This window comes from Rhodotorula paludigena (genome assembly GCF_050403205.1).
Source record: "Rhodotorula paludigena JCM10292 DNA, Rt_paludigena_JCM10292v1_ctg11, whole genome shotgun sequence".
Taxonomy (NCBI): Eukaryota; Fungi; Basidiomycota; class Microbotryomycetes; order Sporidiobolales; family Sporidiobolaceae; genus Rhodotorula; species Rhodotorula paludigena.
The window spans coordinates 318,343-345,769 of NW_027481447.1; the positions used below are offsets into that span (position 1 = coordinate 318,343).

General features: G+C 64.0%; 9 protein-coding genes across 9 annotated transcripts; 3 read left to right on the forward strand and 6 right to left on the reverse strand.

The window, feature by feature from the left end:
* Window positions 1-512: 512 nt before the first annotated feature.
* Window positions 513-4,098, reverse strand: JCM10292_002353 (uncharacterized protein; the record flags this gene model as incomplete). Its single annotated transcript, XM_076647859.1, has 5 exons — window positions 513-3,162; window positions 3,217-3,322; window positions 3,379-3,400; window positions 3,459-3,803; window positions 3,922-4,098. The coding sequence occupies 5 exons, from the start codon at window positions 4,096-4,098 to the stop codon at window positions 513-515; spliced, it is 3,300 nt and encodes a 1,099-aa protein (XP_076506681.1).
* Window positions 4,099-4,430: 332 nt separating this feature from the next.
* Window positions 4,431-5,890, reverse strand: JCM10292_002354 (uncharacterized protein; the record flags this gene model as incomplete). The annotated part of the gene is made up of 5 exons (XM_076647860.1): window positions 4,431-4,523; window positions 4,625-5,110; window positions 5,180-5,331; window positions 5,406-5,578; window positions 5,646-5,890. The coding sequence occupies 5 exons, from the start codon at window positions 5,888-5,890 to the stop codon at window positions 4,431-4,433; spliced, it is 1,149 nt and encodes a 382-aa protein (XP_076506682.1).
* A 483-nt stretch (window positions 5,891-6,373) lies between these two features.
* BNA2 (dioxygenase BNA2) lies at window positions 6,374-8,143 on the reverse strand (the record flags this gene model as incomplete). Its single annotated transcript, XM_076647861.1, has 2 exons — window positions 6,374-7,675; window positions 7,733-8,143. The coding sequence occupies 2 exons, from the start codon at window positions 8,141-8,143 to the stop codon at window positions 6,374-6,376; spliced, it is 1,713 nt and encodes a 570-aa protein (XP_076506683.1).
* A 384-nt stretch (window positions 8,144-8,527) lies between these two features.
* On the reverse strand, window positions 8,528-9,798 carry JCM10292_002356 (peptidylprolyl isomerase; the record flags this gene model as incomplete). The annotated part of the gene is made up of 11 exons (XM_076647862.1): window positions 8,528-8,569; window positions 8,676-8,732; window positions 8,848-8,884; window positions 8,956-9,001; window positions 9,071-9,090; window positions 9,150-9,202; window positions 9,290-9,398; window positions 9,459-9,511; window positions 9,589-9,627; window positions 9,688-9,723; window positions 9,796-9,798. 11 exons carry the CDS (start codon window positions 9,796-9,798, stop codon window positions 8,528-8,530), a joined length of 495 nt encoding a protein of 164 aa, XP_076506684.1.
* A 402-nt stretch (window positions 9,799-10,200) lies between these two features.
* JCM10292_002357 (uncharacterized protein) lies at window positions 10,201-12,895 on the forward strand (the record flags this gene model as incomplete). The annotated part of the gene is made up of 4 exons (XM_076647863.1): window positions 10,201-10,272; window positions 10,332-10,782; window positions 10,842-11,490; window positions 11,551-12,895. 4 exons carry the CDS (start codon window positions 10,201-10,203, stop codon window positions 12,893-12,895), a joined length of 2,517 nt encoding a protein of 838 aa, XP_076506685.1.
* A 265-nt stretch (window positions 12,896-13,160) lies between these two features.
* JCM10292_002358 (uncharacterized protein) lies at window positions 13,161-14,887 on the reverse strand (the record flags this gene model as incomplete). The annotated part of the gene is made up of 3 exons (XM_076647864.1): window positions 13,161-13,421; window positions 13,491-14,675; window positions 14,759-14,887. The coding sequence occupies 3 exons, from the start codon at window positions 14,885-14,887 to the stop codon at window positions 13,161-13,163; spliced, it is 1,575 nt and encodes a 524-aa protein (XP_076506686.1).
* Window positions 14,888-15,815: 928 nt separating this feature from the next.
* On the forward strand, window positions 15,816-16,559 carry JCM10292_002359 (uncharacterized protein; the record flags this gene model as incomplete). Its single annotated transcript, XM_076647865.1, has 1 exon — window positions 15,816-16,559. One exon carries the CDS (start codon window positions 15,816-15,818, stop codon window positions 16,557-16,559), a length of 744 nt encoding a protein of 247 aa, XP_076506687.1.
* A 795-nt stretch (window positions 16,560-17,354) lies between these two features.
* JCM10292_002360 (1,3-beta-glucan synthase) lies at window positions 17,355-23,627 on the forward strand (the record flags this gene model as incomplete). The annotated part of the gene is made up of 15 exons (XM_076647866.1): window positions 17,355-17,550; window positions 17,671-18,785; window positions 18,854-19,535; window positions 19,598-19,654; window positions 19,717-19,961; window positions 20,023-21,315; window positions 21,380-21,749; window positions 21,812-22,120; window positions 22,182-22,448; window positions 22,518-22,585; window positions 22,645-22,913; window positions 22,978-23,068; window positions 23,131-23,290; window positions 23,353-23,455; window positions 23,519-23,627. The coding sequence occupies 15 exons, from the start codon at window positions 17,355-17,357 to the stop codon at window positions 23,625-23,627; spliced, it is 5,334 nt and encodes a 1,777-aa protein (XP_076506688.1).
* Window positions 23,628-24,237: 610 nt separating this feature from the next.
* Window positions 24,238-26,174, reverse strand: UTP15 (snoRNA-binding rRNA-processing protein UTP15; the record flags this gene model as incomplete). Its single annotated transcript, XM_076647867.1, has 5 exons — window positions 24,238-24,398; window positions 24,461-24,944; window positions 25,006-25,654; window positions 25,725-26,002; window positions 26,079-26,174. 5 exons carry the CDS (start codon window positions 26,172-26,174, stop codon window positions 24,238-24,240), a joined length of 1,668 nt encoding a protein of 555 aa, XP_076506689.1.
* Window positions 26,175-27,427: the final 1,253 nt, after the last annotated feature.

Genomic DNA, 27,427 nt, shown 5'->3' on the forward strand with positions numbered 1-27,427 from the left:
GGTCATTGTTTGTTGGTCCTTCTACTCTCCGTGCTCCTCGTCCTGGACAGCTGATCCGGCCACTCCGCGTTGAGACGAGAGCGCTTAATGTGTTTGCAAGCCTACTTGACCTAAGCCTTGCCCTCGCGCGCCTTATCCTCCCTCGCCGGCTGCCTCCGGCGCGCCTTGGTCGCCTCCAAGGTGCACCCCATCTTCTTGGCAAGCGATTCGTCCGTCTCGCCGTCCTCAGCCATGCTCCTGATCTGCCCAAGGCGGCGCAGTAAACTATCTTCTCTCCCTTTCGTCTTCCCTGACTTGTGCTCAACACGTGTGAATGGCCCGACATCCTGAAATATCGCTAGAAACCTCGCTCGCGTGCGTTCCACGAAGAGAGGGCGAATGCGAGCTGCGCTGCTAACGACTGGGTACACAACAAGCGAAAGATGCGAAGTGTGTCTCGAAAGCGGGTACAACCGATGACTGCAGAATGCGGACGAAAGAGAGTCAACCCAAAAAAAGAGAGGAGAGGACATTCAATCCATCGTGATGAGCGAGTGGCTCGTGCCCGTGCCCGTCCTGCGCGCGTCGCTCGCGCGCTCGTCGCTACTCGTGTGCCGCTTTGCATCCGGCGCCCAGTGGTTGAGCGGGAGCGAAAGCGACATGAGGTAGTCGGCGCCGCTGACGCTGCCGCCAAAGTTTGGCAGGCGCCGCAGCTGCGACGAGGTGGGCGAGCTGCTCCCGGCAGCCTTGCGCGACGCGTCGTCGTCCGAGTCCGAGTCGGACGCGTGGGACGACATGCGCAGGCGGAGGCGCGGGAAGCGGACGCAGACGGACGGGTGGTGGTGCAGGGTGTGCGTGGCGAGGCATCGAGCCTGAACGACGGCGGGAGATTGCGGGTGCGAGGAGAGCGGTGCGGGGAGACAGGATGCGAATGAGGGGCGGATGCGTTTGGGGAGGCTGGCGAGGTCGAGGGAGGAAGGAAGCGAAGGATGCAGGTGCTTGACGTGCGTGGTAAAGTGGTCGGCGGCGGTGACATCGCTCGTGCCGGAAAGCTGAAGATTCGGGTATGGTACTGAGATGAAAGCATCGTACTCGTTGGCGGCTGGAGGAGGCGGATACGACGGGGCGACCGAAACGTCCTCGATACCATCCCAGCCGAGCGCTACGTCTATGGCCGGTAGCGGAACCGGCGCCGAGGCGGACACGTCGACCTCCGGCATACGAACGTCGCTCCCGCTGTGGGCCGACTCCGACGCGGTCGCGCCGCTGTCGCTGTGCGATGCCGCGCTGGACCGCGTGCGCGACGTTGCCTCACCACTCCCGCTCACCGGCAGGCTCTGGCTGAGCCAGTCTGCGCCGACAGACGACGTCTCGCCGAGAACTTCGTGGGGAGACGTCGGCGCCTCTTCGAGATCCTTGCGGATCTGCAGGCGGGCGCCCGCATCACCCGCAAGGTCCGAGTAGAAGAGCGGGTTGGCGAAGAAGACGACGCCGCCGTCATAGTCCTTGCGCCGCTTGACTGCGACACCCTCGCCGACGGCCTCCTGCGATGCGACCGAGCCGTCTTCGGACGTGCTCTCGGGCTCGGACGCCGAGTCGCCGCGGCGAGCGAACAGAGGCGTGTACAGGAGGCGACGCGGGGCGGTTGCAGCGGGAGCCAGGCCACCCAGCACGCCCACGCTGTCGCCTTCGCCTCCCACATCGCCTGCGGCAGGATCTGCGAGGGGCTCGGCCTCCTCGAGCGGGTACCGCAGCGCGCTGCTCGTGTGCGGTGCTGCGGTGCGAGGCATCGCAGATGCTGCGGCCGGCTGCGCCGCATCGACCTGCTCACGCCCGCTGAACAGGCGCTTGTCGCCCTGCGAGCTCGAGCCGTTCTTCGACGGGCCCGATCCGGACCCTGCCGACGGGTACTGCGACGTCGGCGCGGTCGAGTCCTTGGACGGCTGCGCTCCGGTGCCGCTCCCGTTGGCCAGGCCCACCGAGTTGCCGGGGCGCTCGTCAAACATCGACTCGGGCTCGCCCTCGCTCGTCGAGCTCGACGCAGACGAGCGCCCGGCCTCGCGGCGACGGTCGGCGTCGCGCTCGCGCTGGGCCTGCTCGACGCCCTCCATGCGAGTCGCTTCGATGCTGTTGTCCTCCATGTCGCCCATGCCGCCGAACGCAGCCTGCGCTGCGTCGCTCGGACGCTTGACAGGGCGCGTCCGCGGGCCCTTCCAGCGGATCTTGTTGCCCTCGTCGCTCACCTCGATGAGTTTGCTCTTCGTGCGCAAGGCGTGTCGCACCGTAGCGATGCTGACGTTGAGCCGATGAAGAGCGGCCATGGTCGACACGAGGTTGAGGTACAGCCACCCGCCGTGCGACTGCGTCTCGTCGGCATCGAGCATCGCGCGCAGGTACTGCGTGTTGGTGGAGGACTGAGGCGGAAGGGGGTGCGGCTCGCTGCGAAGCGAATTCGACGACAATGCGAGTGCGCCATCGGGTGCGTCGGAAGGCAGCGACTCGAGAAAGAGGCGCTCAAGCATATCGACAATGAGGTGCTCGAGGCGCTCCGGGTCGTCTGTGCCCGACCCGCTCGTGACCGAGCTATCGTGACTTGCTGTGCGCCGCACGCGAGCAGGCCGCTCCGGACTCGTCGCCGCTTCGGGCGAGTTCGGCGAGCGCTTGCGCTTTTTCGACGTCGGGTCCGAAATGCGCATGCCGCTGCCGGTACCCATGACGGAGCGCGGCTCGATGCCCGAGAAGGACGGGGCAGCGAGGACATCGCGTTCGGGCGGGAAGACATCGGTAGGGCGACGCAGGAGGGCGGGGGGATCTGGTGGGACAGGGGTGCTGCTCGCGCCGAGCGGTTCTATCAGCGGCGGGAGGGCCGGCTCCTTTGGTCGCGAGCGCGACTTGACCCTCTTGCCGCTCCCCGATCCGCTGCCTGAGCCGCTTGCAGAGCGAGTTGCCGGCCCGGCGGCCGCCGTGCCCGACTGCATCGTTGCCAGGGCATCGCGCTCTGAGCTGCGTAGTGAGCGCAACGTCGCACCGAGCGACGACGTCGACTCTGTCTTGTCCTGATTGCTGGACTGGCCAGTGACATGGCGCCGAGACGACGAACTGGCGAGGTCGCCCGAAGATGCCGTGTTGGAGATCGTCTGGACGAAGTCGGTCAGGAAGCCCTCGATCTCGCGACGGCTTTGCCTGCAGAAACATACTCAGTGATTGCGACACCGCTTGACCGAAAGAGCAACTCACTTGGGCAAGCCATCGAAGAAGCGGACCTCGAAGAGCCGCTCGTTGCGAAGGTTGGTCGGCACCCGCGCAGATTCAAAGCGCTTCAAGCGGGCTTTTAGCCGTTGATCTGCAGGGGACAGAGTCAGCAACGGACAGTCGATGCACGGGGACAGCGGAGCGCACTCTGCAGAGTGAGGTCGTCGACCTGCGGAAAGGATCGTCAGCACGGCGCGTCAGGCCATAATCATCGAGGCGCGACCCACAATGTCCCTGAAGCTCTGCTCCGACACGAAAGCTGGTCCATCGGTCTCTCCACTGCGGGTGCTCGGGCCCGACCGAGTACTCCCGCCGCGCGAGTAGGTCGCTTCTGGCGGTTCGAGGAAGGGGACATGAGGGGATGCAGGGGGGTTGCCGTCGAGCGAGTTGGTCGAGCGGCGTGTCGATCCGCTGAAGTCGAGATCTTCTTCGTCGTCTGAGCCAGAGAGCGGGATCCCGAGAGCTCCGAGGCGGCGAGTGGTAGACGAGACGGTGGTGGTAGCGGCCGGAGCGGGACCGGGCGATGGCGATGCCCGTGTCGACGAAGACGCCGGGGCGACTGCTTGTGCACTCTGCGAGAAGATCAGCGTCAACGTCTGTCGCACGCAAGCGATTCCTCGCGGCGATGTCGAGGAGCCGGAGAGGCGAGCGTACCGGGATCGAGTCTCGAGGAAGATCGAGTGCACTCACCGCCAGCGAAGACTGGGAGGGGGCCGAGCTGCTCGCAGGTGACTCTGTGCGGGCCCTGCCCTTGCCGCGCGGCTCCCACTGGCTGTCGCCGCGCACGCGTGCCACGGCGGGCGGGACGAGTGCTGATGAGCCCGGCGGACCCACGCCGCCGTCGTAAGGGCGCGGGTACGAGGCCATGGACGAGTGCAGACTGTTCAAGCAGCGCTCGATCAGTTCTGGGAGAGCAGTGCAGCGTGCGATGGAGCGAGCGCCCGCCCGCTTCTCCTCGTCGTGCGAACGCGCGAAGCGTTCCTCGACATTTCGCGGGGGAGACACGGCCACCGACGATCGCCAGTCTCGCCAGGACTCGCGCCGTCCTTCTGAGGGCTTTACCAGCACTCTTTTCACCCCAGGGTCACTCACACTGTGGACGAGGAAGAGCGCTGCTTCCCCCTGCTCTGCTCTCAGTGGCAAAGCGCTCAAGTGAGCCAGAAGGGGTGCGATGATGCTGCAGGTGCACTCGGCGCAGTCTACTTGGCTTCTGAGTAGTGTCGCTTGAATACGCGGGCCGTAAAGTCGCCGAATGTCTCGCCGTCAGCCGAGACAACCTCGTCGTGGTTGGGCTGCAGGGTGAGAGCAAGCCGTGAGCGGGACCAGGCTCAGAGCAAGCAAGCGCTCGTGTGCAGGCACAACGGCCACCTCGTGAAGAACGAATCGACCGTACCTGGAGGAAGACGGCGAGCGTTTCGCGGCTGACCTTGCCGCTCTCGACACGTCCCCACCCTTCCGAGTCCTCCTCCTTCTTCTGCTCAACCGCCCGAAGCGCTCGACTGCCAAGCAGTGCTGCCGTCGCGTTGACAAAGTGCGGCGTGGCCGACAGGCGGTTCGACGTGAGGAGCTCGACCGTCTCGCCCGTCTGGATCGCGACGCAGTCCTCCGGGATCGAGGCCTGCACGACGCGCCCGCCGCGCGTCTTGATGACGAGTCCGGTTGAGCGGCTCGGTGCGGGAATGACGAGCGGGTCGAGCGGAGAGGAGGAAGTCCCGGTTGGCGCTGGGTGGAAGAGGTAGAGCGACGGGCAGAGCACCGTCAGGAGCGAATGGTCGATGTGGGTACCGCACCACGAGTCATCGACGGCCGACGTGTCGAGAGGCTCGTCAATGACGGAGGACGACGGCGGGAGGGAAAACGCGGCATCATCTCGAGGGAACTGGATGCCGCAGTTGCAGGACGCGTCAATCGCGGCAGAGGGGGGTTGCACAGCTGAAGAAGAACGCACGTAGTGCAGCAGCCGGGCTTTCGAGGCTCGGCTCTCCCGCACAAGCTGCTCGACCGACTTTGACGACGCAGTCTTGCCCACGAATTGGTCGCAGGCTGCGCCAACGAGCTCGCCGACCCTCACCATGAGTTGACACAGCTCCTTGAACGCCTCTGTGGAAGGTGTCCGCGTGAGTGGGCGTATCAGGGGCCAGGATTCGGACATCTGGGAAGGGCCAGCAACGCACCCTCGTACCCCTCGACGCCCTTCTCCTTTGGCCAGATGTTGGCCACCGGCTCATCACCCTCGTGCAACCCAGGCGTGACATCCTGCTTCGGGTTGTTGTAGTAGCTCCCCTTGAGCGTGTCGGGCTTGCCGTTCATGACCTCCTTGCCGTGACTCCAGCCGAAGGCGTAGTTGCTGACGAACCAGGCACGATCACCCGTCAGCTCTGAGTCTCGCGTTGAGTTGCATTGGCCAGACGTACCTCTGGGCATGCGCATATCTCTCCCTCACGTCCTCAGGCAGGCTCGCGAATGCGTTCGAGAGGAGCAAGAGCCGTTTGCGCAGCTGCGGGAATTCGGGTGGCAGGTCGGAGACGATGACGAGTCCGAGGGCGTCAGGCGACGAGTCGAAGCCGCGCTGAACGAGAGAAGGGAGAGAGGAGTCGTTCGCGAGGAGGGCGGGATAGGGGAGTACGACCGGCTGGATGGGCGCAGGCTCGGTGGACATGTTGGGATTGTTTTGAGGGAGCGTGTACGTCTCGTCGCCGGCTCGAGGGAAGGCGACTGTCGTCGAAGCTTCGGAAACCAGTCCACAGACGAAGTTGGCTAGCTGGGTGCTGGTCCCTGGAGAGTCCGGTGCTTGCGCAACTGCTAGCTGAGCGTTGCCTGTATGTGTCTGCACGAGAGACAGGCGGACGAGCGGGAGCAGCGAGCGGGGGAAGGAGGACGGAAAGCAACGGGCGGTGCAAAGGCAGGCCATGCGGTCGAGGCGGGCTACCTACCCACATTTAGAGCGGGTCAGATCGAGCTGCTCGACAAGCAAAAGCTCTCTCGCACAGCTGGAGTAGAACCAAAAGGGGCGGCGATGCATAATCAGGACAACGATACAAAACGTAGGGGGAACTGCTCGGTGAAACGGCGCGGGCACTGCTGAAACGAAACGAACGGAAACGCGAGAGACCAGCCCTCGTCTTCAACACCCTTGACTCTCCTACTGCTGACCGAGGAGCGCCTCGGTCGTGCGGTCCCGGCACCGCTTGAGGAACGACACGAGGTCGGTCCCTCCCGTCCCGATAATCTTCTCCTTCTCGCGCTCCTCGCCGCGCGCCCGGCGCGCCTCCTCCTCACGCTCCTTGGCGACACGCTTCGCCTCCCACTCGGGCCAGTGAACCGAGTCGCGTGCGGGCTCGCGCCGCGCCTGCTGCACGATAAAGACGGTCGCGAGGCGCATGTGCGAGTCGCGGAAACGCTTCATCGCCGCGATCGCGTCGTCGTATGCCGCGCCGAGCTCGGCCGGGTGCCGCTGGGCGAGCTTGCGAAGCGAGGGGAGGACGGGCGCGGTGGGCGCAGCGGGCGAGGGCGAGTGCAGCGACTCGAGGTGCTGGAGGAAGGCGCGGTGGTGGCCCGGCATGTAGTGCGACATGCGCGCCATGAATGTCGCGTCCGACGGCGCCTTGTGTAACGCGGCCTTCTCGACCGTCGGCGCCGCCGCGGCTGACGCCGCATCGTTGCGGTCGTGGAAGGTATCGGGGAATGCGGGACCGTCCTTCTTCGCATGCTGCTCCTGACCAGACGCCGACGCCGCGTCGTGTCCTGAACGGGCCGGGCGCGGCATGTGGTCGACACCGAGGAACAGGTCGAGCGCATGCACGAGGCTCGACTGTCCCGCCGACGGCCCGCCCCACTCCATAACCTTGTCTTCCCCATTCGGTCCGACGCCCTCGTACGTCCACCGACCGCCGTTGAACCATGGCCGGATCTCCCAGAAGAACGCCTCGGGTACAATGCGCTCGCGGCCGGCAGGGCCGAAGGCGCCCTTTGTCGCGCCGGACATGAGGTCCGTCAGCTCGTTGATAAGGAGCGAGATCGAGCCGAGGTACGAAGCGATGCGCGAGAGGGCCGTGGCGTCCGCGAAGAAGGCCTCGTCGAGAGTCGCGGACATGAGGCGGAGGATGGACGGGCCGTGCAGCTCGCAGAAGAGCGACAGGAGGAAGAAGGCGCGCTCGGAACCCGTCGAGGTGAAGGTCGTCGTAATCTCGACGTTGTCGGCGCGCAGGCCGAGTGACGGGTTCGTCAACTTCCACACCCACAGCACCGTGTCGGCGTAGGTGAGGATGGGCGGGAGACCGAGGCGGTCGCTGACGGCCACGAGCGGAACCGCGAGGGTAGCCGGGACCGTGGTCTGCGACGGGAAAGTCGAGTGCATGTAGAAGTGCGTGAGGTGGGCAAGGAGGGTGTGCGCGCGGCGGAGGAGCGGAAGTGTCGTGAGCGGCTCGAGCGAAGCACGCGGGATCTGAAGGTGCATCAGTCAGCGATGTGTTCTTTCATCAACGGTGAGTGCACGACGTACTGCGCGCACGCTCGCCCTCCACTGCTCGCTCAGCTTGCCAACCCCTCCGCCAGGGATCAGCTCGGCCTCGCGCTGCACGGCCTCGAGCGCGTCCTCGAGCGCGTCCCAGCCAAGCCCAGCTCCGCGCAGAGTCTGCACGGGCTCCTCGGGCGGCATGAACCCGGAGACGACCGAGACGTCAAAGTCGGCCGCGGCGAGCGACGAAGTGTCGGGGCGGGCGCGGTCGGTCCAGTTGCCCTCCTGTACGGCGGTGCTCTCCTCCGGGCGCGGCGGAGTGACGGGGCGCTGCGCGAGGAAGTGGTTCGAAGGGAGCACTGCCGGCGTGAGCGGGGCCGAGTCGTCTTCGAAGACGAAGCCCGGGGGCACGCGGCGCGTCGCCGGGCGCGGCGGAGAGGACGGCGTGGTGACCATCACGTCGGTGCAGGCTCGAGTGCACTCGCTCAGGCGCAGGACTGGAGCGGAGGCGCGTGTCGGCGGCTGATCAAGCCGAGTCGGCCAGAGATGCGGGTGGCAACGGAAACGTCGCTGACCCGTGCAACGACAGTTGGCAGGAGTGCGGCAGCGCGCAGAGATGTGCTGGAGACGTTTCCGTGCTTCCCGGCGCACACAACTGGGAGAGTCGAAGGATGGCGAAGAGTCGAGTCGCTCGCCATCGATTGCGCTCGTCAGCAATCACAAGTCCGCGCAGACACAGTTGACTCCGATCTCTTCGGGCTTTACGCTCGCGACACGGTGTGCGACATGCGATACAATGCAGCGATCAATTACAACAGGAATGTGCACGGACGACAGCGCTCAGGCGGACTTTTCGGCAAGCGGGTTGGCGTGCATCTCCACCTGGGCAGCGGGAAGCATGTCAGCGGGAATCTCTCGAGCTTCTGGCGCGACCGTCATCGCGAAGTGAAACAAAGAATGGCCAGGATGAGTAGCGGTGAAGGCTTACCCGCTCAATCTTGATGGGCTGCAACGGCCTCATCTTGTCGTTGACCGGCACCTTTTCCTGCAGGGCGTGGGCAAATTGAGCGTCAGCGCTCAGCCCAGGTACAGATGGTCCGAACCACCGCCGTGTGCATGGGCCTGGATCAAGAGCGCGAAAGTCGAGCCGCTGAACGCACCATAGCATCAAGGGTCGAGTCTGTCCCGTCGATCACCCTGTCGCGCCCAGGCTATTAGTTGTGCATCTTCGCTCTGCATCACGGGAAGGAAGTGGATTGAATATTTACCGCCCGAAGATGGTGTACTTGGTGTCGAGATGCGGCTGTTTTGCGTCTGTAGCGGGCGCGAAGAAGTCCGGTCAGCAGGGCAGGCGGAGAGAACGGGCGTCAATTCGAAGCGCACAAGTGATGAAGAATTGCGACCTGTGCCGGGGAAACGTCAAACGGGCTTCGGAGAACGGAAGAGGAGAGAACAAGCGCACTTGTTGGAATCGGGTCCCGAGTTGGCCATGGCAACGATTCCGCGCTGGTTGAACTGTTCAATCGAAGCGGCGCACGGCGCAAAAATGATTCCTGAATACGCTGTCACGTAGTGTACCCGGGCGCTCCGTATTCGACGCACCTTGAGCGTTCCTCGCACCTCGTCCGGGAATGGCCTGCCCCAAATCGACTGCCCGCCCTTGCCCGTCCCCGTCGGATCCCCCGTCTGAATCATGAAACCCTTGATGTTGCTGTATGGTGTGGCCGGGGTCAGCGGAAGCGCTGACGAGAGGGAGACGGAAGGGACGGACCGGTGGAACAAGCAGCCGTCGTACTGTCCGCTTGCGCACAGCGCCAGAAAGTTCTGCACAACGCAGCCATATCGACGACCCTGTCAGCCTGCGCTGCGGGCTCATGAAGCGAGAGCCGTCGCTGCCGCACCTCTGCGCTTTTGGGCACCGCCTCGCAGAACACCTCGATCTGCGGAGCAAGCGTGGGTCAGTCGGACTGGAACACTGCTTATGTAGTGTGTGAGCGTACCTTGATCTCGCCGTGCGACGTGTGAAGCGTGACGGACTGTGTGCGAGCCGATCAAGGCGATGAGCGGTGACTTCGCGGCGACAGAACGGGGGAGCGCAGAAGGCATACCATCGCGACGTCGTAGCCTGTTCTACGCGCTCACAGACACTCACAGCTCGTCAAGAGCGAGTTGGGTGAGCGGAGGAGTGAAGACCGGCGAGCGCATGCGCAAGAGGAGCATTCGACCTCGCGCATGTGCAGATCCTGACGATTCATTGGAGCTTGTAGCTTGTCCTGGAGACCCTGATACAATCCGAGAGTCCAACTTGGCCGGCTGAGGGCGCCTCACGCACCCTTCACCGCCTCTTTGGCCTCCTTCCCACCTTCACCCACTCTGCCCACGTCCAGCCTACGCTAGACCTTGTGCAGGCAGGCGCGCACAGCTTACAGTACCTACTGCGTGCTAGGCAGGGCTCGACGGGCCTGGACCAGCTGTAAATCCGCTGGCACTGCCCCTCGTCTCGCTCATCAAACATGTCGCCCGTCCTTGCCGACCTCGAGCTGTGCAGGGCTGCGAGCTCTCCAGAGTGGCTGGAACAAGATTCGGTATGCTCACGGTTCCTCTCCCGGCTTATGCACGGCGCGCTGACCGCCCCACTCTCCAGGTGCCCTCCTCCGAGTCTTCCCCTTCGGCAGCGCTCGGGGCTTCCCGAGCGTCAGATTGCACTGCATCCTCGAGCACTACCGCAACTACCCTCGCTCTAGCGAATGGAGCTCAGAGGACTTCCGCCGCGACGTCTTTGGCACAATCTCCCGCCGGTCCACCTTCACATGCGCCCGTTCGCCGACCGAGCCCGCTCAAGTTCGCCATCTTCGACGACTCGGCCGACCCGGAAGATTCTTCTCCCGAGACGCCTGTACCGTTTGCCAACCTCTCCCCGCCGCCTACGGTCAAGCGTCTCTCGCCCGTTTCGCAGGCGCAGGAGGGCAAGGAGAACGTCGCTGGTCCAATCAGGCCGGCCGGCAGACGCTGGAGCGCTATCACGAGGATTCGCGAAGACAAGCGCAGGTTGAAGAGCTTGTCGCCCGTCAAGGATGCGAGCCCTTTCAAGGAGGGTGCGTTGCGCGCATCTCGATTGTGCTCAAAGCACCTCTACTGACTATCGCGCTCGCAGGAGACTCTTCGATGGTTCTTTCGCCCCATCAACTCGGCGCCGTCGATGTCTCGCTCATCGCGGACGAGGGGGGCTCGTTCCTGTTCAACGAGCATGACCTTACGCTCGATGCCGCCGCCCTGCCGACCATCAACGAGCCAGTCGACGAGGTGTCAGGCGAGACAAGCGAGCACAGCGGCGGTCTGTCGATCCTCCTACACGGGCTCGGCGAGTCGACGATCGACCGGGCGCGCATGCCCAGCTCGCTCTCGATGCCGACGCTCTCGATCCTCCCGCCCTCTCTCACCCGCAACCCTTTCTCGGCCTCGCTCGGCCCCGCCGCTTCTGCGCCCTTTGCCGATCACGAGGCGAGCTTTGTCGAGGACAACTCGGTCGTGGGCGAGGTCTCGCTCCTCAACTGCTCGACCGCCTCGTTCAAGGACTACCGCGACTCGCCCGTCAAGCCCCGAGTCGTGAGCATTCAGGCTGAGCGCTGGGGCGAAGGCGGCAGCGACGATGCGAAGACGCCGCTTGCGCCGCGTAGGATGGGGCGCATCTCGGATGTCAGCGAGGAAGGCGGGAGTGGGAGCTCGAGCGAAGTTGACGAGGGCGCGACGGGCCACACGTTCGATCTCATGCGCTGGAATACCGCTGAGCTGGGCACGGGCATGTACGCTGCACTTCTCACGCGCGCGGCGGGCAGGACTGCTAAACCTGTCTTCCCGAACAGTCTCAACCAGAGCCCGCCTACCGCCGCGATTCAGCCCGAGTCGACCAAGACCCTCGAGCTTGCGCTACAGTCGCCAATCCAGCCGACCAAGGCGTCTCCTTCCCCGCCGTACTCGCCGGATTCGCTCCTCGCCTCCTCGACTCGAACGGTCGTACCCGGACTCGGCTCTCCCATCAACCTCGACGCGCCCAGTGTGCATCCGAACACTGCTACGTCTGCGCCGGCACAGCCTGTCTTCGTCGCCGAGGGCGACCTGCTCGGTCTCGGGGACCTCGCACCACCCGTTGCGGAACCCGCTCCCGCACCCATGAGCACGCGCACGGAGCCCCCTTCCCGTGCTATAGCAAGCTCTGTCGCGACCCCCGTACGTGAGACGGGCGCTGAACGCCTGAAGCGCCGGCTCGAGGAGCTGCGTGCGCAGAAGAAACAGGCGGGTGGTGCGCCTGCGTCGGCGCAGCACGCGCCCTCGACTTCTGCATCAAGCTCGACTGCCGCAACTCCGCGTCGCCGCTTGTCGATCAAGCCGCCTGCGACAAGTCGTCCCATCGAAGCGGCAGCGGCTCCGGCAACGACCGCACGGCGCCCACGCCCGCGCCCGTCCACACTCCCTGCATCATCAGGGCCGAAGCCCGCAACTCCACCTCCGCTAGCTCGCACGACCACCGAAGCGCCGAAGACTCCCGGCGAGCGCAAAGAATCGACCGCCGCACGCCTCGAGCGCCTCCGCGAGGAGCGCCGACAGCGGGAGCAGGCGCGCACGGCCGGGCCGACCGCAGCGCCGGCCTCGTCGTCGTCGTTGCGACCGAGTACGGGCGCAGCGACTGGTACGGCGGGTCTCAGACGAGCGACGAGCGTGCGCGAGACCGGCTTGCAGGCGCCAAGAACTTCGATGGGACCGACAGCGGCAGCGTCTGCAAGAACGGCTTTGCCGTCGCGCAAGAGCCTCGTCGACCTCAGAGGGGCTTCCGCGGCTACGTCGTCGGCCGCGGCGTCTGCGTCGAGCAACAAGGCCGCAGGCGGCCTCGTGCGCTCGCGCTCCCTTCTGGCGCCGACTGTCGCTCGTCCTGGCGGTCCCGGCGCGGCGCGACCCTCGTCGGCCGCCTCCTCGCGGCCATCAGCTACAGTCTCGCGCCCCTCTATGCCAGCTGCGGCGAGCCGCTCCTCCGCCCCGAACGCAAGGCCCGCGCTCGAGTTTGCCTCGATGCCGGCACCGCGCGCGCGGGTTCCGCTGCAGGGGACGCAGGCGCCGATGGCGGGTGTCGGTACAGGATCGAGGGTGAGCGGGATTGCCAAGCCTAGGATGAGCAGGATCGGGCTCGGCAGGCCTGCTGGCGGGCATGCGTGAGGGTCGTGTCGAGTTACGCGCTAGACGCGGCGACATGGGCTGTACCGAGATATGTGTAGTACAGAAACTGAAATGCGCTCTTGTTCTCTGTCATCTGCTCTGCGCCGGCCTCTAAAGCGACAGGACAGGAGAGATAGATGTCGACGATACAGACTCGAGGCGGCAATACTGATGACAACAGGAGAGGGATTGATACACAGACGCGACGGAGGGTCATATGCCAAATCCGATGCAGATGAGGACAGAAAGGAACGACAATGAGGATCTAGGAGAAAACGGGCGGGTTGCGGAAGTACTCGTCGTCGTCGTCGTCGAAGGATTCGATCGACCAGTCGAGGGTGTTCGTAGTGACGACCTCGATGGAAGGGGAGAGAGGAAGGTGTTCGTCGATGACGAGGGCGGTCTCGGCGACTCGGGCCGGGCTGGACGGGAAGACAGGAGCGTTGCGGAAGTACTCCTCGTCATCCTCGTCGTCTGTCTCGGCGCACCAGTCCCGTTCCCCAGACGTTGCATGAAGGCGGTCCGCCTGTTAGGTATAAGTAGGCAAGTCAGTCACTACTTGAGCCGCGGAAGGGGTAAGGAGGTAGGAACGCACGTTCGACAGGTCGTCCTCCTCAGTCAGCGAGTCCGAGTCCTCGTGAAGCCACGGGATGGGCGACGAGGGGCGCTCGGGAATCACACGGTCTTCTGCAGCTTCGAAGAGCATGGCGAGAGTCGAAGGGACGTCGAACGTGCGCCAGTCGACCGCCTGCGCGGCCCCCTCGTGCAGGTTGACCTTCTCATTCTCGTCGATCTCGCTGTCGTCGAACAAGGCATCGACGACGTCGATGCTCGAGTCGAGGCAGATGATACTGTTGTAGTCGCGCGCAGTGTCGACAGCCGCCCACTCGAGCACCTCGCGGCGGAGCGGCAACGAGCGGTGGAAGCCGGGGCGCATGACCGCCCGCTTCGATTCGCGGCCGAGGCTGCGACGGATCGACGACAGGTTGACGAGCGGGTTCGAGTAGACTGTGAGGTCGACGACCGTGCCAGCAATACGAGGCGTCGTCTGCTCCTTCGGCTTGCGAGTTGGGGTCGAGACGCGCAATTCGAGATAGTCGTTCAGCAACGAGTGAACGCGCTCGACGAGGCGAGTACTGCGGGTCCTGAGTTCCTCGGCGGCCTCGAAAGAACCCGCAGGGTAGACCGGCGTAAAAGTGCGCGCGAGTTCGGTGCGGCGCTCGTGCGGCTCCTCGACCTCGATGCGGGCGAGGACGTGCTCTTTTGCGGCGTAGTGGAGCTCGCCGTCAATGATGCGACCCTCGGCGATGGCGGCAGTGAGTGCGTGCTCATGAGCAATGGTCTTGGTGCGCGAGGCAGACGAAGGGAGAAGGCGTGGCGCCTTGCACCGCGACGAAGAAGTGAACGACCCAGCCTTGCTCTTGCTCGAGGGCATGGAAGTGCACGAGGAGGCCGAAGAGCTCGAGGTGGGGCTGCGGGTGGGCGAAACCGGCGTCAAAATGCTCGAGGCGCTGTTCGAGTCGCAGTTTTCGAGCGAGGCGGCAAGTGTGGCCATCAAGGGCAGAACAGCGGGCTTGAGGTTGCTTTTCGCGGCGAACTTGATCGATACCGAAGACGTGGTGTGGGTTGACGAGGGCGACGAGGCTGACGAGGGCGACGAGGTACTCAAGGCCGGAGAGGCGTGAACGAGCGAGACGTCCTTGACGGCTGAGGGCGAGGAGAAGGCCTTGTGCGCCTGCACACTCGCCGTGCTGTGCTTCTTGCCGGCCTCGGCGATATACTGCACGCGCCAGCCCGTCACACGAGGGTCAGGCAGGATGTTCGGACGAAATGGCGAACGGAGCTCAGAGGAGAGGAACGCACAGGCGCGAGGGCCGCGTCGACGAGCTTGGTCGCCTCGATCGTAAAGTTGATGTTTGCCTTGCACAAGCGGACGTAGCCCTTGACGAGGGTGACCGAGAGGAAGAAGGGAGTGAGGAGCGAGGGAGCCATCGTGAGGATTGGGGAGTGCGGGTGTGAACAGCGGGTTCCTGGTGGTCTTGGTAGCTGGGCGAGTATCTCTGTGAGGTACTCTGAGCGAGTCGAGCAGAGTCGAGTGAGGAGAAGGAAGGGAAAAGACGAGAGCCGCGAAGAGCCTCAAGTCGACCGCGCCAGACCCGAGTCACCGCATCGCACACTGCTCTCTGGGTATGCAAGCGAGGCAGATCAGCTCTCATACTGTCAGCACGAGCAATTGGACCCAGCAAGATAGCACACCGGGCGAGAGAAGCGACTGACACGGACATCTCCATTTCGTCCGAGAGACTCGACTTCGGCCGCCAGAACTCGGTCCTCCCCTCATCCCCTCAGCCCTTCGATACTTCCCTGAACTGCACACGCCAGTCTGATGGCAGCTTGCTCCTGCAGTCTGAGCATCTCATGCTCACGTCCGATTGAGAAGGCCAACAAAACTTGCTCTTTTCTCGCCCATTGCTCCCCTTTGACCCACTTGCTGAGTTCAGAAACTCGCGACTACCACTTTTATGCAGTTGGCGGAGTAGCTACTGAGCAAACCACGATGATCGTGTCTTCCGGTCTCACCCAGGACTCGTGAGAGCGCACAATCCATCCCCTCTGAAGGCGCAATAGCTAGCGCCAAGCTTCGGTGCTCTCGTCGAGACGCTGTTGGAGGTCGGTGAAGACGGCGGCCCGCGGCGAGGGCGCGAGTTTTGTCGTCGCCTCGCTTCGTTGCTTTTCTCCCTCTGCCATCTGCAACGAAACCCGTCAGTCCAGCGGTGAAAAGCGCTGCACGTACCCTTCACGAAGCTAGAGCAGTTCTCTACACCCCCATCTCAGTCAGTCCCACGCCCTTGCCATCACGCATCTTCGTTCCGCCCGCTGACTCTGAACCCTCCATCCCCGTCTGCAGCTCGTCCCGGTCATGTCCAAGACTACGCAGCGTCGCAACACCCGCGCAGCCAAGCGCTGCAAGCGCAAAGGGCGCCCCTACCCGTCCTCCGATCCCGCCGCCTCGCCGTTCGGCCCGCGCGAGTCGGTCCAGTCGCTCAGCGAGACGCTGGAAGACCTCGATCTAAACGACCTCGCTGTCGGAGCCTCAGTGAGCGGCCGTGATAGCGGCGGCTTCACCGCGCAGGACTGCGCCGTCTTTCGCGAGCGCTGTGGCACCGGCGACCACTGCTCGGTGCGCTGGGCTGCCCTCGTGCGCTTCGGGCCAAGTGGGACGCCGTTAGCGGAGGAGCTCCGCAGCGCGGTGAGCGAGCGGGCGAGGGCGGTGGACGCGGCGCGCGAGAAACGCTGGCGGCGGAAAGAGGCCAAGGCGCGAGACAGGAGGGAGAGGAGGCACGCCGAGGAGATGAAAGGGCTCGCGGAGATGCTCAGGATGTGGGGGAGGGACGTTCCGGAGAAGAAGAGGCGCGTCAGGTGGTGCTCGAAGGTCGAGGTCTGCGGTGCGGACGCCGACGAGGACATGGAGGACGACCTGCGGCGTGCACCCCTCGTCTCGTCGCCTCGACGCAGTCGCAAGCGCAGCAGCCGTCACGTCGTCATCAGCGATTGCGAGTCTCTCGCAGCGGCGTCGAGCGAGGACGACAGCGACTCGGACGTCGAGGCGATCAAGGTCATGACTTCGCCGCTCCGTAGCCCTCCGATGAGCCCCGCCCTCTAGCCAACCACGTTCTCATGCAAAGTCTCTGATGTGCTGTGCGTCCCTGGTAACCGCGAAACCGGCTGTCACGACTTGAAAGCCCTTGGGGACAGGTTTAGCGATCGGGAACAGGCCGTGCGCGGCGTAGCACGAGAGGGGGCACCGACAAGGAGTCAAGCAAGCTCCAGACACACAGCTGAATCAATTACAGGAAGCAGAGCACAAAAAAGGGCGGAAGTCGCGCGAGCCGTGGCCAATGTCGAGTGATGGTCAACGGACAGAGCACGGAGCACGGCTAGCACTCTCCGGTCGAGTGTGCCCATCGAGACGGCGCAATTACAGCCTAGGACAATTGCAGCTGAGGCGCGCAACAACGGCAGATGTCCGATGTGCGGATGCAGCGAGACGAACGCGAGTGAGCGGAGAGGACGCGAGCGGGAGCCGGGCGGTGCAGAGGGAGCGGAACGGGGCAGAGAAAGTTCCGTTGCCCTTGCAAGCACTAAGAGCAGCCCTGCAGACCCACTGGGGCTCGCAGGACGGCGCAGGGCGGGCGCAAGCGACACCGAGAGACGCGAGCGGGCGAGGATCGCCTCGCAGCAGACCCGCGTCTCGCTTTCGCCCCGCCCCGTCTCGCCGCGCGGCTGCCAAGCAGAGCGCACAGCCGTACTCAGCTGCACTCGAGCGACTCCCAGCACTAGCTCCCAGCCTCGCCCGTCGAGGTCGGGTGCGCGTCGGTTCCTCCGCCAAGCACCTCTGCCCGCACCCCCGTCCTCGCGCACGCACACCCGCCGAGGCCTGCCTGCGAGTGCAGCGATCATGGCCTACCAGCAGCAGGGCCAGGGGCACTACCCGGCCCGCCCGCAGGACCCCTACCCGCAGGGCAACCCGAATCACGCTCCCCCGCCGCACTTGCAGTCCCAGGCGCCCCTCTACCCGCAGGGCGGAGACGAGTCTGGCAGCTCGGACGAGTTCCACCGTGACCCGTACGCCAGCGAGGAGGGCATCCTCCGCGGTGCGTCCACTTCGCACCTCGCACCCCTTCCCCCCCTTCGCCTTGCCTCGACTTCGTCTTGGCTCGCGCCTCTCGGCCATCGAGTCGCCCGATCTGCACTGACGCGACCATCTCTTGCAGCGGACGACTCGCAGGACGGCTTCTACAGCAGCGGCGGTGGCTATGCGCACCCGCAAGGCCCCTTCCAGGGCGGCCGCGACTCGCCCGCCGCGTTCAGCGACTACGAGTCGTCGTCCGCGCACTATCAGGGCCCCGGAGGCGGCGCCAACCTCGGTGGCGTCCCCGGAGGCCCCTCGTACGCACGCATGCGCGAGCCGTACCCGGCGTGGAGCAACGAGGCCGACATCCCGCTCTCGAAGGAGGAGATCGAGGACGTCTTCATCGACCTCGCCAACAAGTTTGGCTTCCAGCGCGACTCGATGCGCAACATGTACGACCACCTCATGATGCAGCTCGACTCGCGCGCGTCGCGCATGTCGCCCAACCAGGCCCTTCTCACGCTCCACGCCGACTACATCGGCGGCGAGCACGCCAACTACCGCAAGTGGTACTTTGCCGCCCAGCTCGACCTCGACGACGCCATCGGCCTCGCCAACAACGGCGTCGCCCGCCTCGCGCGCAAGGCGTCGCGCAAGGCCGGCGTCAAGTCGGTCGCGACGCCCGCGTCGGTCAAGACGCTCGACTCGGCCAAGCAGCGCTGGCAGCAGGCCATGCTGCAGATGTCGGCGTATGACCGCGTGCGCCAGCTCGCGCTGTACCTCCTCTGCTGGGGCGAGGCCGCGCAGGTCCGCTTCGTGCCCGAGTGCCTGTGCTTCATCTTCAAGTGCGCCGACGACTACTACCGCTCGCCCGAGTGCCAGAACCGCGTCGAGCCCGTCCCCGAGGGCCTGTACCTGCGCGCCGTCGTGCGCCCGCTGTACCGCTTCATCCGCGACCAGGGATACGAGGTCGTCGACGGCGTCTTTGTCCGCCGCGAGCGCGACCACGAAGAGATCATCGGCTACGACGACATCAACCAGCTGTTCTGGTACCCCGAGGGTATCGCGCGCATCGTCCTGACGGACAAGACGCGACTAGTCGACGTCCCCGCGTCGCAGCGCTTCATGAAGTTTGACAAGATCGAGTGGCACAAGGCCTTCTTCAAGACGTACTTTGAGCGCCGCTCGTTCGGCCACCTCCTCGTCAACTTCAACCGCATCTGGGTCCTCCACATCTCAATCTACTGGATGTACACCGTGCGTCCCTGAAACTCCGTTTCCAGCTTGCTCACCAGACTGACCCCACGCCGCCGCCCCGCCCACAGTCGTACAACTCGCCGCAGATCTACACGCGCGAGGACGAGCTGAACCCGCCTGCCGCGCTGCGCTGGTCCGTCGTCGCGCTCGGCGGCGCCGTCGCCTCGGTCATCCAGCTCGCCGCCACGCTCTTCGAATACTCGTACGTCCCGACCACCTGGAACAACACGTCGCACCTCCTCCGCCGCATGGTCGCCCTCCTCATCTGCCTCGGCATCATGATCGGCCCGACCGTGTGGATCGCCGCCGCACGCCCGACGTCCAACGCCGCCCTAATCGTCGGCATCGTCCAGTTTGTCGTCGCCGTCATCCTCGTCGTCACTTTCTCTGTTGTGCCGTCGGGCCGCCTCTTTGGCGACCGCGTCACGGGCAAGTCGCGCAAGTACCTCGCGTCGCAGACGTTCACCGCGTCGTACCCGAAGCTGTCGGTCGCGCAGCGCATCGCTTCGATCGGCCTCTGGGTCCTCATCTTCGGGTGCAAGCTCACCGAGTCGTACTTCTTCCTCACGCTCTCGTTCGAGAACCCGGTGCGCGTCATGACGGGCCTGCGCGATACGACGTGCGACGACTCGCTCTTTGGCAGCGCGCTGTGCCGCTACCAGCCGGCGTTCACGCTCGCCATCATGTTCTGCATGGACCTGTGCCTGTTCTTCCTCGACACGTTCCTGTGGTATGTCATCTGGAACACCGGTGCGTCGATGCTTCTTCCCTCCCCCGCCGCTTCCGTTCTGACCTTGGTGATTCCGTCGCAGTCTACTCGATCACGCGGTCTTTCTCGATCGGCGTGTCGATCTGGACGCCGTGGAAGGGTGCGCTGCGACCTCGGGCGTGCACACGAGTTAGCCGAGACTAATTAACCATGTCACACCAGACATCTTTGAGCGCCTGCCGAAGCGCATCTACGCCAAGATTCTCGCGACGAGCGACATGGAGATCAAGTACAAGCCCAAGGTCCTCGTCTCGCAGATCTGGAACGCCATCATCATCTCGATGTATCGCGAGCACCTGCTCTCGATCGACCACGTCCAGCGCCTCCTGTACCACCAGGTCCTCTCCGACCAGGATGGCAAGCGTACCCTCCGCGCGCCCATGTTCTTCATCTCGCAGGATGACAAGGTGCGTCCCTCTCGCCGACAGGACCGATGCCTGGAAACTGACTGTGCTCGTCGCTACGCAGGGCATGAAGACCGAGTTTTTCCCGGACAAGTCGGAGGCGTCGCGCCGCATCTCGTTCTTCGCGCAGTCGCTCACGACGGCCGTCCCCGAGCCCCTCGGCGTCGACGCCATGCCGACGTTCACGGTCCTCACGCCGCACTACTCGGAGAAGATCCTCCTGTCGCTCCGCGAGATCATCCGCGAAGAGGACCAGAACACGCGTGTCACGCTCCTCGAGTACCTCAAGCAGCTGCACCCGATCGAGTGGGACAACTTTGTGCGTGATACCAAGATCCTCGCCGAGGAGTCGGCCGACCTCGTCGACGAAAAGACGGACAAGAAGACGGACGACATTCCGTTCTACACGATCGGCTTCAAGTCGGCCGCGCCCGAGTACACGCTCCGCACGCGTATCTGGGCGTCGCTCCGCGCACAGACGCTCTACCGCACCGTGTCGGGCTTCATGAACTACTCGAAGGCGATCAAGCTCATGTACCGCGTCGAGAACCCCGAGGTCGTGCAGTACTTTGGGGCCAACACGGACCGCCTCGAGGTCGAGCTCGAGCGCATGGCGCGCCGCAAGTTCCGCTTTGTCGTCTCGATGCAGCGCTACTCGCGCTTCAGCAAGGAGGAGATCGAGAACACCGAGTTCCTCCTCCGCGCGTACCCGGACCTTCAAATCGCCTACCTCGACGAGGAGCGCCCGCGCAAGGAGGGTGGCGAGCCGCGCATCTACTCGGCGCTCATCGACGGCCACTCGGAGATCCTCCCCGACGGCCGCCGCCGCCCCAAATTCCGCATCGAGCTTCCCGGCAACCCGATTCTTGGCGACGGCAAGTCGGACAACCAGAACCACGCCGTCGTGTTCCACCGCGGCGAGTACATCCAGCTTATCGACGCCAACCAGGACAACTACCTCGAGGAGTGCCTCAAGATCCGCAACGTCCTCGGCGAATTCGAGGACTACCAAGTCTCGCCAAACAACCCGTACACGCCCGAGGGCGCCAAGGAGCACGGCAAGCACCCGGTCGCCATCGTCGGTGCGCGCGAGTACATCTTCTCCGAGAACATCGGCATCCTCGGCGACGTCGCTGCCGGCAAGGAACAGACGTTTGGCACGCTCGCGGCGCGCAGCATGGCATACCTCGGCGGCAAGTTGCACTATGGCCATCCCGACTTCCTCAACGCTATCTTCATGACTACCCGTGGAGGCGTGTCCAAGGCGCAGAAGGGTCTCCATTTGTCCGAGGACATCTACGCCGGCATGCTCGCGAACGAGCGGGGCGGCCGCATCAAACATACCGAGTACTACCAGGTGCGTCGCGCGCCTTTCAGTGCGTCGTGATCGAAGCCTGACCCCGGACTCGCTCCTTCCACAGTGCGGCAAGGGTCGCGACCTCGGCTTTGGCACCATCCTCAACTTCCAAACCAAGGTCTCGTCCGGCATGGGCGAGCAGATGCTGTCGCGCGAGTACTACTACCTCGGCACGCAGCTCCCGATGGACCGCTTCCTCACGTTCTACTACGGCCACCCGGGATTCCACATCAACAACATCCTCGTCATCCTCTCGGTTCAGCTCTTCATGTACACTCTCCTGTATCTCGGCACGCTCAACAGCAACCTCGAGATCTGCCAGTACACGAACTCGGGCCAGTTCATCGCCGGCCAGGGCGGTTGCGCCAACCTCATTCCCGTTTACGACTGGATCAAGCGCTGCATCATCTCGATCTTCATCGTCTTCTTCATTGGTGCGCTCCACTCGTGCACTCCAATTTTCAGTCACGCCTACTGACCTTCCTCCCGCTCGCAGCCTTCCTGCCGCTCTTCCTCCAGGAGCTGACCGAGCGCGGCCTGATCCGCGCCGTCGTTCGCCTCGGCAAGCACTTCCTGTCGCTTTCGCCCTTCTTCGAGGTCTTCGCGACGCAGATCTCGTCCAACTCGGTCATCAACAACCTGTCGTACGGCGGCGCTCGTTACATCGCGACCGGTCGCGGGTTCGCCACGACGCGCATCTCGTTCGCGCTTCTCTATGCGCGCTTCGCCGGCCCGGCGCTGTACCTCGGCTTGAGGACCCTACTCATGCTCCTCTACATCTCGCTGAGCCTGTGGATCAGTCACAGTATGTCGTGCTTCGATCCAGCTCATCCTTGCTCCGGAGCTGACTCGCCATCGCCTCGCAGTCATCTACTTCTGGCTCTCGATCTTCGCCCTGTGCACTGCGCCCTTCATCTTCAACCCGCACCAGTTCTCGCTCGGCGACTTCGTCATCGATTACCGCGAGTTCCTGCGGTGGATGTCGCGCGGCAACTCGCGCGCGCACGCCAACTCGTGGATCGGCTACTGCCGCCTGTCGCGCACCAAGGTTACGGGCTTCAAGAAGAAGCGCATTGGTCACCCGAGCGAGAAGCTCTCGCCCGATACGCCCCGAGCGCGCTGGAAGACGATCGGTACGTGGTCTCGCAACTTCGATGCCAGCGCCAGTCGGAGCAAACGCCCTGACTTTTCTCCTCCTTCAGTGCTCAACGAGATTCTCCTGCCCCTCGCGCTTGCGGTCATCCTCACCGTCGCCTACATCTATGTCAAGGTGTGTTTCGGGTTCTGTCCGCGTTCTTCTTGCTCGCTCACCTGCTTCGCTACGCACAGTCGCACGCGAACCCCCGCATCAATGCGCTCCTTCGCATCGCCGTCATCGCGCTCGGCCCGATCGGCTTCAACGCGGCCGTGCTCCTCGTCCTCTTCTTCGTCTCGCTCTTTGCCGGCCCGCTCTGCTCGGGCGGCAAATTCGGCTCGGTCATTGCAGGCATTGCGCACGTCGCGTCTGTCCTTGGCATGGTCGCCTTCTTCGAGTTCCTCTGGGTCCTCGAGCGCTGGGACCTTTCGCATGCGGTGCTCGGATTGATCGCGACTGTCGCGTGAGTTGCCATGGTCACTCTCTCCCCTCACTGACCATCTGACTCACGTCCGTGCGGCACACAGCATTCAACGCTGCATCTTCAAGATCCTCATCGCCTGCATCATTTCGCGCGAGTACAAGCACGACGAGGTCAACCGCGCGTGGTGGACCGGGGTGCGTCTCACGCATGCTTTATTTCGCATCTGATCGCTCACCCGTCCTTGGCACTTGTACAGAAATGGTACGGTCACGGCATGGGCTCGTCGGCGTTCACGCAGCCGGCGCGCGAGTTCGTCGTCAAGACGTGCGAGATGTCGATGTTCGCCGGCGACTTCGCCTGCGGCCACTTCCTTCTCTTCCTTCTCGTCATTCCCGCCTTGATCCCGGGCTTCTCTCGTGCGTCCGTTTCGTCGAGCTCGCGGCCGAGCCCAGACGCTGACAGTACCCGCTTTTCGCAGGTCTGCACGCTACCGCGCTTCTTTGGCTCAGGCCGTCGAGGCAGATCCGCGGGCCGGTCTACTCGATCAAGCAGCAGAGCATGCGCAAGAAGATCATCTTCAAGTCAGTATCAGTCCGCGCTTGCTGCTTGCCCTCTCGTTGCTGACCGCTCGTCCCGCACCGCAGGTATGGCATCCTCTTTGCCTGCGTCTACGCCTTCGTCCTTGCGGCCATCATCGTGCCGTTCGCGCTCAAGGGCTCGGTTGACCTCGCACTCGACGGGGTCAACCTCTAGACGACTTCGGCCTTCTGCCTCTCACGCTTTCTCCCCTTAGACCTCGCATCCCTTCTCCTCTGCCCCTCCCTTGTACATCACGATATCTGCGCCGTCGTCAGTACAAACAGACACTCTACTGTGCAAGCACCCTCAACCCGTTACCTCGCGCGCCTTCAACCTTTCTCGCTCCTCCTGCCGTTACCGTACTCTCCCATTTACGAACGTCGCATTCTTCCTCCTTTCTTGCAACAACCACGATACCCCGGAGTTGGTGCCCATGATGCGCGTGACCGCGAACATTGCGAGACGCTATGCGTCAGGAACAAGCAGGCGGTGCCGTGCATTTGCCCGCAGGGGTGCACGGACTCTGCTGAAGCCACGCACATGCACGGAAAGGGTGTGCCGCACGACGAGGCCAGCTGTACCTGAAAGTGGCGCAACAGCCGCGAGGGTAGATTTCCTCTTGATTTCCTCGACGACACGTATGAACGATCTGTGATCAGGCTCGCAGCACGCATGTGAGAGCTGAGTCGCAGTCGCTGCCCCGCAGCATAAGGTGATCGCACAATGGTTCCCGCGGACTAGGCAAGTTGGCGACACGGGAACATTGGCAGGGTCGAACGATAGGTTACACCCGCAGCGGAGCGCTACTCGCAAAGACCATGTCAAGCGCGCCCTGCACCTGCGTGAGCTCGCGCTGGAAGTCGAGCTCATCGTCAATTTTCCGGCGTAGCCGCGTGAAGAGCGTGTCGATCAAGGGGGAGAGGCCGAGCGTTGGGGTGTAGATGTCTGCCAATCGACCAAATCAGTTGACACGAATGTGCTCTGGAGAGAAAAAGCAGTGAACGCACCGACGAGCACACTTGCGACATCGACGGCGAGGACGCTATACCGCGGGTGGGTGATGTGCTTGACGAGGAAGGAAAGGACCGGTTCAAGGGTGAGGTCGGTGCGGTTGGCGAGTGCGATGGGAAGGCCATCTCGTCTGATGAGCTCTTCGAGAAGCGCAAACGTCGTTGCCGGCGTCACGTCCTGGCGCAGTGCCGAGTCGAGCGCATCGCCGTAGCGGAAGTTCTTGAGCATCCGGTCCCACTCGGTGAGCTTGCGTCGCCGCTCCTTCGTCACCTTGACCTCGCCCTCGTACGTCGCCTTGAGCCCCTCGCCGGCCTGCTTGCCACTGTAGACAATACCGCCATGGCCCATTCCCGCGAGCATTGCGTCGAAGGAGGGCGTGACCTTTTCGACGGGAACGCCAGCCTTTCGCCCCGCGCCCGCGCGGGTGCGGATCGAAAGTGAACCGTCCGAGAGACCGGCGACGAGGTGCGAGTTGTTGGGCTGCGGGCGGCATGCGTCAGCGTGGAGGAGGGCGGGATAGGTGTCACGGCAGACCACGTACCGAGACCGCCAAGCTCATCACCTGCCCGCCGTAACGCATGGTGTGTCGCACGCGCCAGTTCTCCTGCGGGTCGTACACCTTGACCAGTCCGTCGAGTCCACCACTCAGGACCCGCTTCTCGCCGTTCTCCGTCTCTGCCCAACAGAGGCTCGTGATGGCCTTCTGGTGGTTGCTCAACGCCTTCAAGCAATACTGCGTGCCCGTGTCGACCTCACCCGCGTCGTCGACCTCCGCGTCCGCCTCCGCATCGAACCCGCCATCGAGCGCCGCATTCGAGCGCGACGTCGACGCGCCGAGCAAGTCCCACACGCGCACGATCGGCCCGCCCGCCGACACGGCCATCGTGCCCTGTTCGCCCACCAGCACCTGATCTATGGGCTTGCCGTGCCGTCCGACCCAGACGCAGCCGCTGCCCTCGGCGTCGGGCACGCGAGCATCCCACAGCCGGACGGTCGAGTCGTAACCGCCCGAGAAGACGAGCGAGGGAGAGGAGTGGACGAAGGATGCAGTGCGGACGTAGTCGGTGTGGGAGGAGAAGGTGCGGAGAGGGGCAGAGGTCGAGAGGTCGAAGAGGCGGACGGTCGTGTCCGAAGAGGTGGTGAGAAGCTGCGTGCCGGACCCCGGCGAGAACTTCGTCGTATGTACAGCCCTGGGTGTGCAAAGAAAGAGTTAGTCGAGATGTGCAAGCAGAGAAAGAGAGGGATGAGGTCGGGACGGACTGCTTGTGGGCCCGGATCGTCCGCAGGATGGCGCGGCTGTTGATGTCGAAGACCTGCACGAGACCGCCCTCGTCTCCAGCAATGCAGAGCTTGCCATCGCCCCTGATTTCACCGCTCGTCGCCGTCTCCTTGAAGCGGGAGATGGTCTTGACGACGCGGTTCGTCTTTGGCGAGTAGATCTGGAGACGGGTGCCGGATGTGACGACGTAGCGGTGCGGGGAGGAAGGCGAGAAGTGCACGTGGGTGATGGGCGCGTACGACTTGAGGAAGGTCGGCGACTGATGAGGAGGAGAACGGTAGTCAGCATGGCTCGGGATGACTAGCGGGCGGCGCTGCAAGGAGTGACGAGCTCACCTTGAAGCTCCGCCAATACACAGACTCCTTCTGCTGCTGGTTCTCGTTCGACGACCGCGGAGGCTTCGGGACCACCAGCCGCGAGAACTCTGCCATCTCGCGCGTTTGAGGCGGTTCGCGGGCAGCTGAGCGTTCCTGATGAGTCCTCAGACAACCAGACAAGCAGCAGAAACGCCTGGTGAGCGAGTGCAGGCGGACGAGGGCGAAGATGCCCAAGCTCGCGTTCGAGGCGGTGCTGCTAAGTCGAAACTATTCGGACGCGACTTCGCCTAAATGTGTCGTCTGGTGCTTCCAGATGCCCCATTACCTTTCACAGGCCCCCTGCAAACTGGACGCGAGTTTCTGGCTGGATCGCGGCGTCACTCTCGGGCCTTTTCCGCGGGAGCAAGCGGGAAGCACCGTCGAACGTCTGTCAATTGTCCGCATTGCAGCATGCTGCGCCGTGATTCGGACCGGCTAGCACATCCTTCGTAGACATCCCGTACCCTTCCATGTAACGTCGTCTTCACCTCGCGCGCCCGCCCGCCCTCGAGCAGGAGCAATTGAGCAGTGACATGGAGCACAAGCTCGATCCACGCCCTGTGAGACGTCAGTCAGGGACGCAAGGTTCCGCAGGAATGTGCGTCTTGACGGAACACGATGGCCGTGAGAACGCAAACAAGAGAGCCGGCTCGCCGATTGAGACGGCAGCGAAGGAAGCAGGGCCGATTGCAGGCGCATCATAGAACAAGACGTCAGCCATGGCACAGACGGAGGCGCATGCAGTTCACGGAGGTACAGCGAGAAGCAGCGAGAAGCAGCGATGAGCGCTGTGCCAGATCTTGCGCTCCCCGACGCGTACACTTGTCCCGCGCAGCAGCAATTGCGGGTGGGCAAGAAAGGGCGATGGCGAGCTGACGACGAATGCTCTGGAAAGCGAACAGGCAAGGCGGAGGAACACGGCCACAGGGTTGCGGCCAGAAGAAAAGCGGCCGCCGTCAGTCAGAGCCGCACGGCGCCGCGATCGAAAGTCTGAGAGCCGCGGCCGGATTGGCTCTTGAAGCCGGTCGCTTTCCGTCGGCAGAAGGCCACCGCCGATGCTCGGCGAAAAGAAGGGTCCGCCAGATGAGAGCGATTCCGGCCGCAGCAAGGGGGTACTCGGTGTCTGCCAGACTAACCGCAGTCGGGAGGCGGACGCGCCAGCATTGCGCCAACACAACGCCAAAGCATCGAACGATGTCCATCCTGCCCCGCAGGTGCCAGTGCTCGAGACCACAGTTCGTAAGGACAGGAGCAGACCAAGAGCAGACGAATGAGCGGGAGCGGCCGAGCCAGTGATCGGCGGGCCAGAGGAGCACGCCAGGATAAGG